Source organism: Chrysemys picta, chromosome 2 (genome assembly GCF_011386835.1).
Source record: "Chrysemys picta bellii isolate R12L10 chromosome 2, ASM1138683v2, whole genome shotgun sequence".
In the NCBI taxonomy this organism is placed as follows: Eukaryota; Metazoa; Chordata; order Testudines; family Emydidae; genus Chrysemys; species Chrysemys picta.
Genome location: NC_088792.1, coordinates 239,891,851 through 239,909,715, shown reverse-complemented (window position 1 = coordinate 239,909,715; position 17,865 = coordinate 239,891,851). Strand labels below are relative to the sequence as shown.

Genomic DNA, 17,865 nt, shown 5'->3' with positions numbered 1-17,865 from the left:
TACTTGCTCTGGTTTGGGCTTCTTACCATGACTGATTTTTCCTCTTGTCTTCAGTCTCTGAACTTCTCTCTTCCTTACTGAACTTTTCCCGCTGGAAAAGACTGCAAACAGTGATTAGTTAATGAGAAAACTACGCTGATTACTATTTAAAAAGAAAACGTGTAATAATGGTGTTATTATGTTTAAATAGTATAGAAAGATAGAGAATAAATCAGACACAATTCACTTCTTATTGGCTTTGCACCTCTGTCCCAGAAACAGAGCCAAAGGAAATGGATGGCTCTATCTTAGGGCTTGTCTACATGGGAAACTTATATTGGTATCAGATGTGAATTTAAATTGATATGTCCCTATGTGGACATTCTTATTCTGGTATAAGAGTGTCATTTTTCATTTTAGCTTATGTTGCTTTGGAAGAGGTTTAAACTAACCCAGAAAAAGCCACTCTTGTACTGGGATAAGAGTGTCTACATGGGGGGTTATACCAGTGTAACTATATTGGTTTAACAATACTGGTATAATTTTCCTGGTATATTTGGCAAAAGTTTCTTGTATAGACAAGCCTTTATTTTTCACTTTACCCATCAATTGTAGATTCAAGCTCAAATCTGAGGCCTAAGGACATTTGTGACATCTAGGTTAAGGTTATAGGGAATAAGGGCTTAATCCTATGTCCATTGAAGTCAATAGCAGTATTTCCATTGATTTCCATAGGTGATGGATCACTTCATATGAAATTTTTGGGTGGAAACTATTATATTTTAATCTGTGGTTGTATAATTTCCCTTGAAAGAAACCAAAGTGAGATATTTTCACTTTGCAGCCTGTCCTGCTTCTGCTGCTATGGTTTTTCTCTCTGTCAATGTTCTGCACTCTGACACTCTTAGGCCTGGTCTACACTACGGGTTTAGGTCGACTTTAGCAGTGTTAAACCGAATTAAGCCTGGACACGTCCACACAACGAAGCCCTTTCTTTCGACTTAAAGGGTCCTTTAAACTGGTTTCTTTACACCACCTCCGACGAGGGGATTAGCGATAAAACCGGCCTTTGCGGGTCGGAATTGGGATAGTGTGGACGGAATTCGACGTTATTGGCCTCCGGGAGCTATCCCACAGTGCTTCATTGTGACCGCTCTGGACAGCACTCTCAACTCAGATGCACTGACCAGGTAGACAGGAAAAGACCCGCGAATGTTTGAATTTCATTTCCTGTTTGCCCAGCGTGGAGAGCACAGGTGACCACGCAGAGCTCATCAGCACAGGTAACCGTGATGGAGTCCCAGGATCGCAAAAGAGCTCCAGCATGGACCGAACGGGAGGTACGAGATCTGCTCGCCATATGGGGAGATGAAGCAGTGATAGCTGAACTCCGTAGCAGTAAAAGAAATGGAAAAGTATTAGAAAAGATCTCCAAGGCCATGAAGGACCGAGGCCATAACAGGGACACACAGCAGTGCCGCGTGAAAATTAAGGAGCTACGGCAAGCTTACCACAAAGCCAGAGAAGCAAACGGAAGGTCCGGGGCAGAGCCGCAAACTTGCCGCTACTACGCGGAGCTGCATGCGATCCTAGGGGGTGCAGCCACCACTACCCCAACCGTGTGCTATGACTCTCTCACTGGAGAAACACACAGGGAAGACGGTTCGGGGAATGAGGAAGATGAGGATGGAGGTACTGTAGGTAGCTCACAGCAGCAAGGAAGCGGAGAAACCGGTTTCCCCAACAGCCAGGATATGTTTGTGACCCTGGACCTGGAACCAGTAACCCCCGAACTCACCCAAGACCCTCAGGGCACACAGGAGACCTCTGGTGAGTGTAACGTTGTAAATATTTGTAAACATTACAAAAAAAAAAGCAAGCGTGTTTAATGATTAATTTGCCCTGGCAATCGCGGCCAGTACATCTACTGCAAAAGTCTGTTAACGTGTATGGGGATGGAGCGGAAATCCTCCAGGGACATCTCCAGAAAGCTCTCCTGGTTGAAATGGGGTGATTTTATTAAGGGGACATTCAGAGGTGCCCGTTCCTGCTCTTCTGAACAGAAATGTTCCCCGCTGTTAACCACGCGGTGGGGGGAGGGGTGAAGTGATCATCCCAGAGAATCGTGTGTGTGTGTGGGGGGGGTGGTTTACTTGTGTTTGTGCCGCATGTTAACCGGGAAACCGCAGCCCCTCCTTTTACATTGAAACCCCATTTTAAATGGACAACCCAATTCATCCTTGATATGGGAAATGCGCTGCTGTTTGCAACCTTTCCCGCATGTTAAGAAGGTTAAAAAAGCCAAAACACTGTGGCCTACCATGGCTGCCTGCAAGCCGAAATATGCGACCTTGTAATGAAAGAGTGTACCCATTGTTCTCTAAAATGTGTCTTTTTTAACCACCTCTCCCTTCTCCTCCACCAGCTGCAAATGTTTCTCCTTCGCAGAGGCTCGTGAACATTAGAAAGAGAAAACATAGGACGAGGGACGATATGTTCACGGAGCTGCAGATGTCCTCCCACGCTGATAGAGCACAGCAGAATGCGTGGAGGCAGTCAATGTCGGAGATGAGAAAAGCCCAATATGAACGAGAGGAGAGGTGGCGGGCTGAATCGCGGGATGAACAGAGCAAGTGGCGCGCTGAAGACGATAGGTGGCGTCAGCTTGCAGACAGACGGCAAGAGGCAATGCTCCGTCTGCTGGAGCATCAAACTGATATGCTCGAGCGTATGGTTGAGTTGCAGGAAAGGCAGCAGGAGCAGAGACCGCCGCTACAGCCCCTGTGTAACCAACAGCCCTCCTCCCCAAGTTCCATAGCCTCCTCACCCAGACGCCCAAGAACACGGTGGGGGGGCCTCCGTCCACCCAGTCACTCCACCCCAGATGATCGCCCAAGCATCAGAAGGCTGGCCTTCAATAAGACTTAAAGTTTTAAAATGCAGTGTGTCCTTTTCCATCCCTCCTCCCCCACCCATCCCAGGCTACCTTGGCAATTATCCCCCTACTTCTGTGAGGAACTAATAAAGAATGCATGAATGTGAAAAAACAATGACTTTATTGCCTCTGCAAGCGGTGCTCGAATTGGGGAGGGGAGGGTGGGGTGGGGTGGTTGGTTTACAGGGAAGTAGAGTGAACTGGGTCGGGGGGGGGGGGGTTGGAGGGTTCATCAAGGAGAAACAAACAGAAGTTTCACACAGTAGCCTGGCCAGTCACAAAACTCGTTTTCAAAGCTTCTCTGATGCGCACCGCGCCCTGCTGTGCTCCTCTAACCGCCCTGGTGTCTGGCTGCGCGTAATCAGCGGCCAGGCGAGTTGCCTCAACCTCCCACCCCGCCATAAAGGTCTCCCCCTTACTCTCACAGATATTGTGGAGCGCACAGCAAGCAGCAATAACAATGGGGATATTCTTTTTGCTGAGGTCTGAGCGAGTCAGTAAGCTGCGCCAGCGCGCTTTTAAACGTCCAAATGCACATTCCACCACCATTCGGCACTTGCTCAGCCTGTAGTTGAACAGGTCCTGACTCCTGTCCAGGCTGCCTGTGTACGGCTTCATGAGCCATGGCATTAAGGGGTAGGCTGGGTCCCCAAGGATCACGATAGGCATTTCAACATCCCCAATGGTCACTTTCTGGTCCGGGAAGAAAGACCCTTCCTCCAGCTTTCGAAACAGAGCAGAGTTCCTGAAGACGCGAGCATCATGTACCTTTCCCGGCCATCCCACGTTGATGTTGGTGAAACGTCCCTTGTGATCCACCAGGGCTTGCAGCAGCATTGAAAAGTACCCCTTGCGGTTTACGTAGTCGGTGGCTTGGTGCTCCGGTGACAAGATAGGGATATGGGTTCCGTCTATGGCCCCACCACAGTTTGGGAATCCCATTTCAGCAAAACCATCCACTATTGACTGCACGTTGCCCAGAGTCACTACCCTTGCTATCACCAGGTCTTTCATTGCCCTGGCAAATTGGATCACAGCAGCCCCCACCGTAGATTTGCCCACTCCAAATTGATTCCCGACTGACCGGTAGCTGTCTGGCATTGCAAGCTTCCACAGGGCTATCGCCACTCGCTTCTCAACTGTGAGGGCTGCTCTCATCTTGGTATCCTGGCATTTCAGGGCAGGGGAAAGCAAGTCACAAAGTTCCATGAAAGTGCCCTTACGCATGCGAAAGTTTCGCAGCCACTGGGAATCGTCCCATACCTGCAGCACGATGCGATCCCACCAGTCTGTGCTTGTTTCCCGGGCCCAGAATCGGCGTTCCACGGCATGAACCTGCCCCAGTAACACCATGATTTCCACATTGCTGGGGCCTGTGCCTTGTGAGAGGTCTATGTCCATGTCAATTTCCTCATCACTCTCGTCGCCGCGCTGCAATCGCCTCCTCGGGTGGTCCGGGTTTCGCCTTGGCATGTCCTGGCTCTGCATATACTCCAGGACAATGCGCGTGGTGTTCATAGTGCTCATAATTGCCGCGGTGATCTGAGCGGGCTCCATGATCCCAGTGCTAGCTATGGCACCTGGCTGGTCAGAAAAAAGGCGCGAAACTAGTATCTGATGGACCAGGAGAAGGAGGGAGGGCGGGAGGGAGGGAGGGCCGAGTGACGACATGGCGTACAGGTACAGGAACAGGGAATTAAAATCAAGAAAGGTGGCTGTGCATCAGGGAGAAACACAAACAACTGTCACACAGAATGGTCCCCCCAAAGATTAAACTGAAAACCCTGGGCTTAGCAGGCCGTTGATTTCACGGAGGAAGGGGAAGCAAATGAATACAGAACAAATCTATTTTTTACATCTTAAGCTGGCAGCCGACGGTGCAGCATGAGTGATAGCCTCTCCAGTATGACGACGACGGTTACCAGTCATAATATACCATCGTCTGCCAAAAGGCAAGGGGCTGCTGCTGTGTAGCAATGCAGCCCCACGTCTGCCAGCCCCACGTCTGCCGGCACCCAGAGGACATATGGTGACGGTGAGCTCAGCTGAGCTGAGCGGGCTCCATGTTGTCTGCACAGGTAACCCAGGTAACCCAGGTAAAAAGGCGCGAATCTATTGTCTGTCATTGCTGTGACAGGGGGAGGGAGGGGCCTGACGACATGTACCCAGAACCGCCCGCGACACTGTTTTGCATCATCCGGGCATTGGGATCTCAACCCAGAATCCCAAGGGGCGGCGGAGTCTGCGGGAACTGTGGGATAGCTGTGGGATAGCTACCCATAGTGCAATGCTCCGGAAGTCGACGCTAGCCTCGTACTGTGGACGCGGTCCGCCGACTAGAGCACCTAGAGCATTTTATGTGGGGACACACACAATCGGCAGTATACAACCGGTTTCAATAAAACCGGCTTCTATAAATTCGAACTAATTTCATAGTGTAGACATACCCTTAGTTTCATACCTGAACCCTCTCTTCTCACAATCTGTTTATTCAGTAATATTACCCCAAATTTTCTACAAATGGCAGAAAGTTTGGGCACCTTCATTCCTGTTTTTAGTCCAGTTAATCAAACACAGTGTGCCTTATCCCTATGTACTGACTTGCAGCTAATGCTGGAATTAGAGGAACCCTATTTGCCAGTGACTGGGCAAACACCGGGAAATGAGGACAGTGATTAGAAGGAGCTTATGCTCTCCCCTCCCACCAAACACACACACCTCAGACAGCTGCTGGAAACTCACTTGAGAGCTAGCCACAGCTTGAGAATGGCTGGGCTAGTAAAATATTTATAAGAGCACTCAACAGCTTTGTACAAGATGAGCCATATGGCACACTGCTTTGAGAGTGTGTGTGTGTGTGTGTGTGTGTGTGTGTGTGTACACTTTTTGTAATAGTCTTCTTAGGGTAATGTAAGAAAACGTATCTTCTACATACATCTGACTCCAAATCCTTCCCACACTGTCAAAATTCACTTAGGACACAAACAAGCCTCCACCTTCCCTGTCTATCCTGGGCTGCTCTTCGCATGTCCTCTGTTGTTAAGTCCCATAAAGATTCCTTTATCGACATACTAATACAGCATATACAATATCTATTTATTTTTCAGCTAGATCAAACAAGACTTTCAGTTTTAATTGATTTTTGTTTGATCATTTCAAAGAAAACAATATAAAAATGTACAAGCTTATTGCAAGACGGGGGCAGCTGGTCTCTTACAGTTTCTTATTTTAAAAGTGAAATGCCCTAAAGGAATCCACCATCCCTTGTAATACGGAACTGACTGAAGCTTACAGAGACCACTCAGCAGGTTTCAGAGTGGTAGCCGTGTTAGTCTGTATCAGCAAAAACATGAGCAGTCCTTGTGGCACCTTAGAGACTAACACATTTATTTGGGCATAAGCTTTTGTGGGCTAAAACCACTTCATCAGATGAATGGAGTGGGAAATACACATCAATCTCCCTGGTCACGCAATAACAGACTTAAAAGTGGCAATTCTTCAACATGCATCCGACGAAGTGGGCATTCACCCACGAAAGCTTATGCTCCAATACATCTATTAGTCTTAAAGGTGCCACAGGACTCGCTGTTGCTTTTTATAATTCTTCAACAAAAACTTCAAAACAGACTCCAACGAGAAACTGCAGAACTGGAATTAATTTGCAAACTGGACACCATCAAATTAAGCCTGGGAGTGGATGGGTCATTACAAAAACTAATTTCCCCATACTGTTACTTGTCAACTGTTTGAAATTGGCCACCCTCATTAACACTACAAAAGTATTTTTCCTCCCTTGGTATTCTACTGTTGAGAATAGCCACTTTAATTGAATCATCTCAAGCACTAACTCCCCACTTGGTAAAGCAACTCCCATCTTTTCATGTACTGTGTATTTATACTGCTACTGTATTTTCCATTCCACGTATCTGATGAAGTGGGTTTTAGCCCACGAAAGCCTATGCCCAAATAAATGTGTTAGTCTCTGAAGTGCCACAAGGACTCCTCTTGTTTTCACTCAGCAGGGGCCATCAGTTCTTCACATTGCATTACACAGGCATGCATTTGGAGGTGACAGACAGAGCGTCTGATTTCAGAGTAGCAGACGTGTTAGTCTGTATCCGCAAAAAGAACAGGAGTACTTGTGGCACCTTAGAGACTAACAAATTTATTAGAGCATAAGCTTTCGTGGACTACAGCCCACTTCTTCGGATGCATACAGAGTCTCTGTATGCAGTGGGCTGTAGTCCACGAAAGCTTATGCTCTAATAAATTTGTTAGTCTCTAAGGCTACATCTACACTACAGGGGGGAGTCGATTTAAGATACGCAAATTCAGCTACGTGAATAGCGTAGCTGAATTTGACGTATCGCAGCCGACTTACCCCGCTGTGAGGACGGTGGCAAAATCGACCTCTGCGGCTTCCTGTCGACGGCGCTTACTCCCACCTCCGCTGGTGGAGTAAGAGCGTCGATTCGGGGATCGATTGTCGCGTCCCATCGGGACGCGATAAATCGATCCCCGAGAGGTCGATTTCTACCCGCCGATTCAGGCGGGTAGTGTAGACCTAGCCTAAGGTGCCACAAGTACTCCTGTTCTTAGAGCGTCTGATGTTTGCAGTGAGCGAGAGGTGCATGCAGCAGTCCCTCACTCACTGCCTGGAATTCCTTGTCTCTGAGAGGCAGGAGGTGCAGGCATGAAGAGACAGAGACTGGAAGTGCGTGCATGTGCTCAGCGCCTTGTCTCGCTCTCTCTGTACCCAGCTAGCGCACAGTCCCCGCCGCACATCTCCAGCTTGGCTCTGCCCCGCCGCAAGCAGCCCCAGCGGCGCTGCATCTCTTGCGTTTGCACGCCGGGCTTTGGGAACATGCGCATTGCTGGAGCTCATTCTGCGCTGCCCGGACCGGCGGCTGCTGCTCCTCCTTCTGCCGCCGCCGCCCGCTGCTGTCATTTTCGCCCCTGCGTGGGGGGCTGTCGCGGGCTGCTCCGCGACTCTCCTGCCGCCGGCGGAGCCGCGCCGCCCCCCTCCGAGTGTTATTGTTAGTCTGAGTCCCGGGGAGCCCGCGCGCGGCTCGGCGCTGCTCCGGCGCGCGGGGCCAGCAGGGGCTGGCGCTGCCTTTGGAAGTGCGGGTCCCGCCGCGGCTAGCAAGGCGGCAGCCCCCAGCGGCGGTGCGGGGGCCCGGAGGGGGCTGGGGGCACCCCCTGAAGTCCTGGAGATCCTAGTAAGTTGGTTGCGGTTTCCAAAGTTGATGGCGGGGGGGCTGATGCGTTAGCGCCTGGTCCAGCCCTGTCCCCCCCTCCGGGGGCTCCAGGTTGCTCCCCTGGGCTAGAGTGGGTGGGGCAGAGCGGGCATGTGTGGCCCATGGGCGGCGGAGGGGCAGTGCGAGTCCCCACGGGGCCGTCACTCCCCACAGAGATGCTGTTGCCAGGCAGGTGCGGTGCTCCCGCTCCCAGTTCCGGCAGGGTCCCATAGGCAGGTGCTGTTAAGGGATCGTCCCATACCGGGCTTGTGTCTGATTTGCGGGTGGGGATGTTTGGCTGAAGCGCTGCTCTTTCCCTGGCGGGACGGGGGACTCTCTAGTGAAGGCAAAGCGAACGCTCGTGGGGGGCAGAGGGGCAGGTTTGCGTGTGTGCGATTCCGGCGCCGTGCACTGCTCGGGGTTGGGTGTAGCAAGGTGGTTGGATTAGCTCAAGCAGTAGCCGCGCAATGATTACGGAGCCACGAAGTATCGGATGCGCCTCTGGCCAAGAAATGTATCCTGTGGCGCTGTGCTGTATGATCAGTAATGGGAAGTGCTGTATTCAAATAACTGAGGTTGTGACATAAGCCCACAAAGCAAAGGAATCCAGAAGGATCGTTGTCACTCAGTCCCTGCCCAGAATTATTATGGGTAGAGCACTCTCCCTTAGACAGGTGTAAAACACGGTCATGCTTTGGCAGCATTTTACAGTGCCTCGCAGGTACAGATGACAGCAAGGTCCAAAGCGGTGAAGAATCAGGACCAAAGTCTTAAATCAATGTGTATGTCTTGGCTTGCACCACATAGGGCGATACACACAGCAGGCTGATTCTTTCAGCTTTGATTTTCCGTTCTGTTGTTGCTCCAAGTCAAATCCTTAACTATCGTTTAATTCAGATACAGTTACATTGTGACAGACTCCAGTTGGTTTCACAGTGGCATCTGTTCTTCGCATTGGAAACTCTTTGAACGGAAGAGATCACCAAGGGAGAGCTGGATTTTTTTCAAAGCAGTGCAGAGAGCATTACATGCACAAATTATACATAACAGATAATTTACTGCGTGCTTGGAACATTTTTTCTAATATTTTTTTTAAATCCACATACTGAAAAATAGACTTAACCAGATATTTGTGGAGCTTGAAAGTTACTTGCACTAATGAACCCAATTATCTAAATAAACAAACACAGTGATTTATAGATGGCTGAACTGTAAGACTTTGAATGATAGAGCTCTGTAACATTTCTTTTTAATCTGTCCCTGAGAGATTTGTTTGTAAGCAGAGTAATATATTAGCAGTGTTGCTGAATGCTTTAGTTGATTAAATTTGTAAAAGGAGTAGATTTTGTTGTGTACTGGCTCAGTATTATTTCAAATGCAGAAAAAGAGACAAAGATGTAGTTTTGGCAGAAAAGATGTTTTCCTAGCAGCCATGTTTCAGTTGAGTTTATCTGATATATAGAGTATCATGTTTAATTACTTTAGACTCAAAACAAAATAAGGGTTGCTTGTTGTCTTAAACAACATGTAGGCAAATCTTCAGCTGGTGTAAATTGTCATGGCTCCTTACTTCAATGGAACTAAGACAATTTTTTACGTTCGCTGAGGCTCTGCCCAATAATCTCTGTGTGTGCTAGATTACACCTTCAGCAGTAGCTACTAACTATTTGGGTTTCAATAGTATTGAAATAAATATTCAAAACCTTCAATAAAGGGAAGTAGTTTGTTACCAGATTTATTTACATTGGGTGTAAAACTGAGCTGAAATGTTAGAAACAAAGGTTTTACTATGTTCATGATTTTTAAACAGTTTTTAAACACCTGTACTACTTTGTTAGACAATTTATCATTATAGCAAAAGCTCCATGTTTTACTAAAAAAAGTCATTAATCCAGATACAATGCTTATTTAACAAGAGCCCAATTCTGCGGCATGCTGAGCATCTCCTGCAAGTGCCAGCTGACTTCAGCTCCCATTGGAATCAGTGACAGTAAAATGTACTCAGCACCTTGCAGGATGAGCCCAAGGAATTATTCTTTCTTTTCAATACCCATCATGGACCCAGGTGTTTCATCACAATAATATATGAATGTAAGATACTTTGTAAAGGAACAAATACAGACACAGCTCTTAAATGAGAGGTTGAACTGAAGGCAGCGGGACTGCTTGCATGAGTAAAGTTTGCAGGATCTGACCTTTAACACGCTTAAATATTTTTCTGATTCCTTTTGTGAAATGCCATTTAATAAAAAAAAGAATAATCCATGGTCTCTCTTAATGCCTTTCAAAACCCAAAGCTCTGCAGAAACCTAATTGCAAGGCATCTTAATGTGAATGTGGTTTTTAGCTCATACATTGAATACAGAGGAATGTTATTAAATAGCTTAAGCTCTAAATTTAACCTACCATTAGAATGATTTTAGTTTGATAGGAGGGACCATCTGGAGTCTAAATCATAAAAAGAAAATACTCCGTAAGCCAGAGCAAAAGTGTATTTTTGAAAGAGCCACTATTTTGTGGGATCTACAAAAACAAAGCAGTTGAGCTCCTCTCATTGGCTGTCCAGTGGCATTTAGGCAAGGAGCACTTTTTCCAAGGGCTCTGCTGACTTCATTGACACACAAGGAAGTTAATAAATGAGCATTTTTCTCAACTAATTGATGCTAAAAGTTTTTCCCACCAAGTTTCTCTAAGGGGATGGCAAACAGTGAAGCTTTTCAAAAAAAGCAGTTCTTCCAGCAATATACTATTTAAAACTCCTCAAATATGGGGAGGGTGAGGGGTGCTAAGGTTAGTAGACCTGGTACATTGTTAAACACATTTTAACACCCTGTTTAATAGAAACAAATCCTTAAGGTGATCCACAGTGTAACTGAAGGCAGTCCACAGTGAGATCCCAAATCTACAACTGATAGTATGCAGGTCAACTGACCGGCTCACATGGGGCTGCTCTGACTTTAATGGGGTTTCACATGGGCACAGTGGTTCTATTGAGTGCTGTCAGATGCAGGATGAAGGCCTTAATTGGGTAAAGCTATAGGCCCCAATCCTGCAAATCTTTCCTCTTGTGAGTAAAGTAGTTCAGTGGGGGTACTCACATAGGAAGAAAAGGATTTGTATCTAAATATTTGCATTGCTACATATCAACATATCAGACAAGACAATAAAAAGTACAAGAGATCTTACAGTGCAGTTTACTTAATATTAGGGCTGTCAAGGGATTAAAAAAATAAATCATGATTAATCGTGCAATTAAACAATAATAGAATACCATTTATTTAAATATTTTTGGATGTTTTCTACATTTTCAAATATATTGATTTCAATTACAACACAGAATACAAAGTGTACAGTGCCCACTTTATATTTATTTTTGATTATAAGAGTTTGCACTGTAAAAAGACAAAATAAATAGTATTTTTCAATTCACCAAATACAAGAACTATAATGCAATCTCTTTATCATGAAAATTGAACTTACAAATATAGAATTATGTACAAAAATACTGCATTCAAAAATAAAACAATGTAAAATTTTAGAGCTTGCGAGTCCACTCAGTCCTACTACTTGTTCAGCCAATTGCTCAGACAAACATGTTTGTTTACATTTGCAGGAGATAATGCTGCCCTCTTCTTGTTTACAAAGTCACCTGAAAGTGAGAACAGGCGTTCTCATGGCACTGTTGTAGCCAGCGTCGCAAGATCTTTACGTGCCAGATGCACATGCTTTAACTACCATTCCAGGGAACATGCGTCCCTGTTGATGATGGGTTCTGTTTGAAAACCATCCAAAGCAGTGTGGACTGACACATGTTCATTTTCATTATCTGCGTCAGATGCCACCAGCAGAACGTTAATTTTCTTTTTTGGTGGTTTGGGTTCTGTAGTTTCTGCATCAGAGTGTTTCTCTTTTAAGACTTCTAAAAGCATACTCACTACCTCATCCCTCTCAGATTTTGGAAGGCACTTCAGATTCTTTAATCTTGGGTCGAGTGCTGTAGCTATCTTTACAAATCTCATATTGGTACCTTCTTTGTGTGTTGTCAAATCTGCAATGAAAGTGTTCTTAAAATGAACAACAACATGTGCTGGGTCATCACCCAGGACTACCGTAACATGAAACATATGGCAGAATGCGGGTAGATCAGAGCAGGGGACGTACAGTTCTCTCCCAAGGAGTTCAGTCACAAAGTTAATTAACGCATTATTTGTTTTTACCGGTTTGTCCTCTAGAATGGTGGCCAAAGCATGAAGGGGCATATGAATGTTTAGCATATCTGGCACATAAATACCTTGCAGCGCCGGCTAGAAAAGTGCCATGCAAATGCCTGTTCCCACTTTCTGGTGACATTGTAAATAAGAAGTGGGCAGCATTATCTCTTGTTTCTCTTAGCCATTGGCTGAACGGGAAGTGGGACTGAGTGGACTTGTAGCCTCTGAAGTTTTATATTGTTTTGTTTTTGAGTGAAGTTATGTAACAAAAAAAAATCTACATTTGTAAATTGCACTTTCAGGACAAAGAGATTGCACTACAATACTTGTAGGAGGTGAACTGAAAAATACTATTTCTTCTGTTTATCATTTTTACAGTGCAAATATATGCCATCAAAATATACACTTTAATTTCAGTTACAACACAGAATACAAGATATATATGAAAATGTAGAACAACATCCAAAATATTTAATGCATTTAAATTGGTAGTCTCTTGTTTAACAGTGTGATTAAAACTGCGATTAATCGCAATTAATTTTTTTGAGTTAATCGCGTGAGTTAACTGTGATTAATCAACAGCCCTACTTAATATTAATAATTAGCTTTTTACATTTGCAGAGCACTACATTAATCCTCACAAGACTCCTCTGTAAATTCATAAGTCTTACAATGCGTATTTTACATATAGGGAACTTGGTATATAAAGAGGTGACTGGCCCAAGACCAGAAACTGTATGTCAGTGGTATAGCAAGTCAGTGACAGGACTGAGATTATCACCCAGGAGGTCCTGAATCCCAGTTCTCTGCTCAATCTACTAGACACCACTGCCACTCCATTTTTATTTACTTTTATTCATGTATGTGGTTTGAATAAATGTTTTTAATCTAACATCAATAGCAGATTAGGGCAAATGAGCACTAAATTGCTTCGTCCCTGTTGTGTCATATGCAAAGAGTGTTCATTTTAAAAGGTATAAGTGAACAGTAAATGTGAAAGATAAAGATAAACAGTGTTCATCTGTCTGGAAGTATGCTGTGGGAAAGTATAAATGTGTAAGAAAAGCTCTCTCCATGAATGCGTCATTTAAATGTTTACATAACTTAAGGATAATACTTAGATATCAAAGATAAGCATATACAAAATCATGTTAGGATTCCTGCCAAAGGCTTTCTTTTTATTTCCAAACTAGCTGGGGATGCATCATATCACTGGGCATGGCCAATAATGTCTTAGTTGTACTGATTGTTAAGTGCTATTACAACAAGACATTGCGCAGAATGGTTAGTGTTGAAATTTTATTTCTACTTCCTCAGTACTAGCTTATGATCTATTGTTCATAGTAATTGTGAAAAAAAAATGAAATTCTGTCCACATAAAAACATGGAATAAGGAAATGATTTTTTTCCTTAAAAATGAGGATATGGAATTAGGGAATTAACATAAAAGTTCATTTGCTTACTCACTTGGTTTGAGCTAAGGAAGCTCATGCTTAAAACAAATTGTCTTCCCACAGAAGAAATCTGTTAGTGACATGTTGACCAATTGAATATTCAAAGACCCTTTTGATGTCTTCAGATCATCAGCTTTCAAACAGTGTATGACAAATCTAGCTCCTTTTATATTATTGCTATTTGTTTACTGTAGCATCCATGATGTATTAGGTGCTTTCCAGGCAAGGTGATGTCTAGGTCATGATCCTTTCCTGCCCTGAGCAGCTCAGAGTCTAAGAAGAAAAGCTCTCCTGTGAGCAACCAGAGAGTTCAGAATTTTACTGTGTGGATCATTGATTTCATAGCAGTATCACAATTGTATATAGGTGTTGTCCAATTCTTAAAAATGGATTTGAAATGATACTTTTGTATCAATGTCCATCAATACGTATTTCACTTTTATGTTAATATGTTTTCAGATATTCATATATTTTAGCTAACACTGACAGATAATGTAGATTGGTTGGAGTAAAGCTGTTGTCACCCGATTTCAAGAGCCATTTGTTCTACTGTGGTGTGATAAAGTAAATGTAGATGTTCCTTAAAGCTGCGTAATAACAATGAGTAATGGCTAACATTGATATATCACATTTTATCCAAACACACACACTCTATAAACTTTTACAAACTAACTAATAAAAGGGTTGAAAGTGGCAATTCTTTAATGGTACATGGCAATTCTTAACTGTTCAGGACAGAATGAGAGGGGGCTCACACGTCTAGTTCGGGGGTGAGGGTAAAACCCAATAGCAGCATTGCTCGTGACACGGGGAGGCCAGACAGCACTCTGAAGCACTCTCTTGCAGTTGCCTTAGGATCCATGCAGAAAGTGCTTTCTTTCTCTGAAGGATTAACTAGCCTTGCCCAATGTGCCAATCCCCAAACCCTCCTTTTAGAAGGAAGCATGTGGAGGACGCTCCAGGAAGGAAGTGAACCTTAGGCCTTATCTACACTACTGTGGTAAGTTGACCTAAGTTACACTACTCCAATTACGTGAATAACGTAGCTGGAGTCGATGTAGCTTAAGTAGACTTACAGTGGTGTCTACACTGCACTGCGTCAACAGGAGACGCTCTTCTGTTGACTTACCTTACTCCTCTTGTTCTGGTGGAGTACTGGAGTGGACCGGAGAGCTGTCTGCGGTCGATTTAGCGGATCTTCACTAGACCTGCTAAATCGACCCCCTCTGCGTCGATCATAGCAGCATCAATTCCCTGAAAGTGTAGACATGGCCTTAGGAAGTTTCTTGTATACTTCCTCCCCTCAAGCTGCCTAATTCAAAGCTTAATGAAGTCAAGAAAGACTCCCATTGATTTCATTGGGCATTTAATCAGCCTCTATAGCTGGGAATTGCACAGATATTTCTGTAACTCTGAACATGGCCTGTTATGTTCTGTAGCGGTCTGTCTTTCGTTTCCAAACTTTCTCATCAATTATTTTCAAAAACAGAATTCTTAAAGTATTGCAAACAGTAAATTTAGCAAATGGAATGTTCGAGTTTTGGCACTATTCCACTTCATGATGAAAGTGACCACCAGTCAAAAGATAAAACATATGTGCATCCATGTGTGCATATATATTTATACTTTGCAGAACAACCAACAAGCCAACTTTGTTTAAAGTGTCTGTTTAGAACATTTTGAAAAATGGAAAATTTAGAAGAGTTTTTGTACAAACAAAACAAAATCTCTCCATTTTTGGGGGAAAAGGACAACTTTCATCAATATTTTACATTGAACAAATTCCAGCCAACTGTACTTTATTCTCCCAGGGCAAAACCTGTAGGAGTAATGTATGGCATAACCAGTTTAAGAGTCTGTAAGTCAAAATGAATAAGACTTGACTGTAAGAAAATTTACAGAAATTCTGCAATATGAGATTATATTATTCCCCAGTCTTTATCATCTCTGTAAAGTCTCAAAGTACAGTCTCTGTTGATGGATCCTAAAAGAAATCTGCAAGGTGACTTTAAGACTTGCAGTCACTTTGTTAGAGAAAGTACAGTACCATTTTATTAATAAAGTCCAGATTTAACTCTCATTTCTTGGTGACTTGTATAGAAAACCAATTTAGCTTGTGTACAGTACTACTGTACCATGTGTAGAGTTTAAAGGTATTTAAAAAAAACCACTCAGCTGCAGATGCATTAATCTGAGGACTTACTCATAAATAATTGATAACTCGATGAAACAAAATCTCTTCATTACTTCTTGGAATGATCACCTCTTCCCCCTTGCACTCATTGTTCTTTTAGAAAGTGCGACAGTGCTTTAATTAAGGCATAAGGCAGCCTCTTGTGTTCCCTGCAAAGGGCACACAACTAAACAGCATAAATGAAATGCATGACAAAGGATAAACATTTTATTGTCCTGTGGAGAAATGCTGTGTTTTAATGTGTTGGAAGAACCACTTAAATACTGTATTTGAAACTTCCTTTCATCATATCACAGGAGTGAGTTCTTACAATGGATTATTAAATTAATCAAATGTTGCTAATGTACTGCAATATAAAATATCAAATTAAGGATTATTTGGTGTAATGGCGCAGTTGTAATTACAATATTAGGGCTTGACCCTGCCAGCTCCTACTCCCATGAAGAATCCATGTTCCTGTGAGTAGTCCCATTGTTGATTACAGTGGGACAATTTGCACAAGCATGGATTCCTCATATGAGTCAGGGTTTGTAAAACTGGGCCTTATTTATCAGCCACAGAAGCACAATGATAAAATTGCCTTCTTTCAAAAAGCCATTATGCTGCGTATAGATCTATTAAAGTATATTTGTGATTTAATTTTACCATTTATCTTATTTTTAATGGAAAAACTGCCTAGCTGTAAGGAAAGAAGTTCATTTTACTGATGTCTTGATTGCTTTAGAGTTATTTGCCAAGTTCTATAAGAGTCTTTAAAGCTTCTAATATTTGCTGCCAATTTCATAGTCTAACTTTGTTAATGTACAGGAAATGTGAAGATCACATAATTAGAAGAGGAGCCTAACAAATCTTATGGCTATTTTAATGCAAGGTTTCAGATATTACTTTTATTTAATTGAAAGGTGAATGCTATAAAAGCCTTGCCAATCTGTTGTTTCCAAATGACAGCAAGTTTTAAGGAGTGACAGAAATGTAAGCACCAGTGTGCTAGTCCCAGATCTCAATTTCAGGCTTCACAGATCCAACTTTCCTCCTGGCTATAGCAGGAGTGTGCATCTGTGGCCTCCTCTGGAGTTATGTCTTCTAAAAAATATTGTTTGTGACCAAATGAAGAAAGGACATCCCTCAAAACGATAAACTAATTCTCTCTGAGATTAACGAAAACCAGACCCTCATCCTATCCCTGCAAACAAAGTTATTAAGCTTGCTGTTGTAACAGGATGTGCAGCGCTTCTATCTTAGAGCTCTACTATGTTAATTTATGGCACTGTATTCAGAGTGCCTGATTCTATACCCACTGAAGCCAGTGGGAATTTGGCCATTGAATTCAGTGGCAGCAAGAGAGGGTCCATATTATTTACATTATTTTGATTACTCACTGCCTAGGGGGATCATTAAAACTCCTTTCCCTGCCAGCCAACTTAAACCCAACTCAGCTCTCTGGAACATCTTCCTCCGAATAATCACCCCATTAACACCACCTTATGTTTTCTCTTGATTATTGATGTAATGTCCGTTCCTGCAAATCCTTACTCACATGAATACTTCTACTGATAACTAAAATGTGTGGCTCCTCTATGGCTTAGGACACCATGAGCACATCAGGCCCATGCCTCAGTCCCTTCACTGCTTCTCAGTCCATTTCCATTGCCAGTTTAAGGTTTTGGCCTTTCCAAGCTGAGTTGGAGACTGGATCTCTATCAGTGAACAGCCAAGATAGTTGTACTCTTCTGGAGATCAGTGCAGATCACAAAGCATGTGGGAGCCAGGAACAAACCGTTTTCAGTTGTGGGATTCTGGCTGTGGAATGATCTTCCAGAAGAGATTCCATGAATCCAGATCTAACCGTCTTTAG

The 17,865-nt window shown here is 43.7% G+C and overlaps 2 protein-coding genes across 2 annotated transcripts in view; both read left to right on the top strand.

Annotated features, from left to right (window-relative positions):
* The first annotated feature begins 1,141 nt into the window (after positions 1-1,141).
* LOC135981749 (uncharacterized) lies at positions 1,142-3,026 on the top strand. The gene is made up of 2 exons (XM_065585801.1): positions 1,142-1,809; positions 2,405-3,026. Exons 1-2 carry the CDS (start codon positions 1,272-1,274, stop codon positions 2,905-2,907), a joined length of 1,041 nt encoding a protein of 346 aa, XP_065441873.1. The 5' UTR covers positions 1,142-1,271; the 3' UTR covers positions 2,908-3,026.
* A 4,673-nt stretch (positions 3,027-7,699) lies between these two features.
* Positions 7,700-17,865, top strand: part of PAG1 (phosphoprotein membrane anchor with glycosphingolipid microdomains 1) — a 170,223-nt gene continuing 160,057 nt past the window's right edge. Inside the window, exon 1 of the mRNA XM_005301519.5 lies at positions 7,700-8,133. The gene's annotated coding sequence lies outside the window, so the exon portion shown is untranslated. The remainder of the gene's footprint in view (positions 8,134-17,865) is intronic.